Source organism: Colobus angolensis, unplaced genomic scaffold (genome assembly GCF_000951035.1).
Source record: "Colobus angolensis palliatus isolate OR3802 unplaced genomic scaffold, Cang.pa_1.0 Scaffold25, whole genome shotgun sequence".
Lineage (NCBI taxonomy): Eukaryota > Metazoa > Chordata > Mammalia > Primates > Cercopithecidae > Colobus > Colobus angolensis.
The window spans coordinates 3940189-3940841 of record NW_012115710.1 but is presented as its reverse complement, the minus strand read 5'-3'; the positions used below and the strand labels follow the sequence as shown (position 1 = coordinate 3940841).

Sequence of the window (653 nt, the reverse complement as noted above, 5' to 3'; positions counted from 1 at the left end):
TGCATGGAGTAGATTTTGCCTGGAGAATAAATGAATGAATGAATGAATGGATGGATGGGACTCTGCATCCATCACCTCACCTGCAGCCATGACCCACCTGTGTCCCCTGACAGTCCCCTCCTAGCACTGCCCACCCCCGAGGCTGGCCAGGGTCGCTCCTTCCTGGTTTGGGGCTGGTCCTCATGCCCTCTGCCCTGCTGCTTCCCCTGTGAAAGGAGAAGTCGGGAGAGGATCTTTCAGGACATTGCGGTTCCCGAGGCTCCTCCTCTGCGGATGGTCACTGCCCCTCCGCCAGGCTTCCTGCTCGAGGAGTTTCCTTCCCAGCCAGGCCAGCCCAGAAGCCAGATGGTCCCGGGACAGGCCCAGCCCCAGAGCCCAGAGATGCTGCTGCTGCCCCTGCTGCTGCCCGTGCTGGGGGCGGGTGAGTGGGTCGGCGGCTGGGGGTCCCATGCAGGGACTGGGGCTGCCGCTGAGCCTCTGCATCTCCCCAGGGTCCCTGAACAAGGATCCCAGTTACAGTCTTCAAGTCTTCAAGTGCAGAGGCTGGTGACGGTGCAGGAGGGCCTGTGTGTCATCGTGCCTTGCAACCTCTCCTACCCCCGGGATGGCTGGAACGAGTCTACTGCTGCTTATGGCTACTGGTTCAAAGCAGG

At 61.6% G+C, this 653-nt stretch overlaps 1 protein-coding gene across 1 annotated transcript in view; it reads left to right on the top strand.

The window, feature by feature from the left end:
• The first annotated feature begins 345 nt into the window (after positions 1-345).
• The window catches only part of SIGLEC11 (sialic acid binding Ig-like lectin 11), a 9710-nt gene continuing 9402 nt past the window's right edge, over positions 346-653 (top strand). The window contains 3 exon segments of the mRNA XM_011946510.1: positions 346-421; positions 492-523; positions 526-648. Of these exon segments, the coding sequence (XP_011801900.1) occupies positions 346-421; positions 492-523; positions 526-648 (231 nt within the window).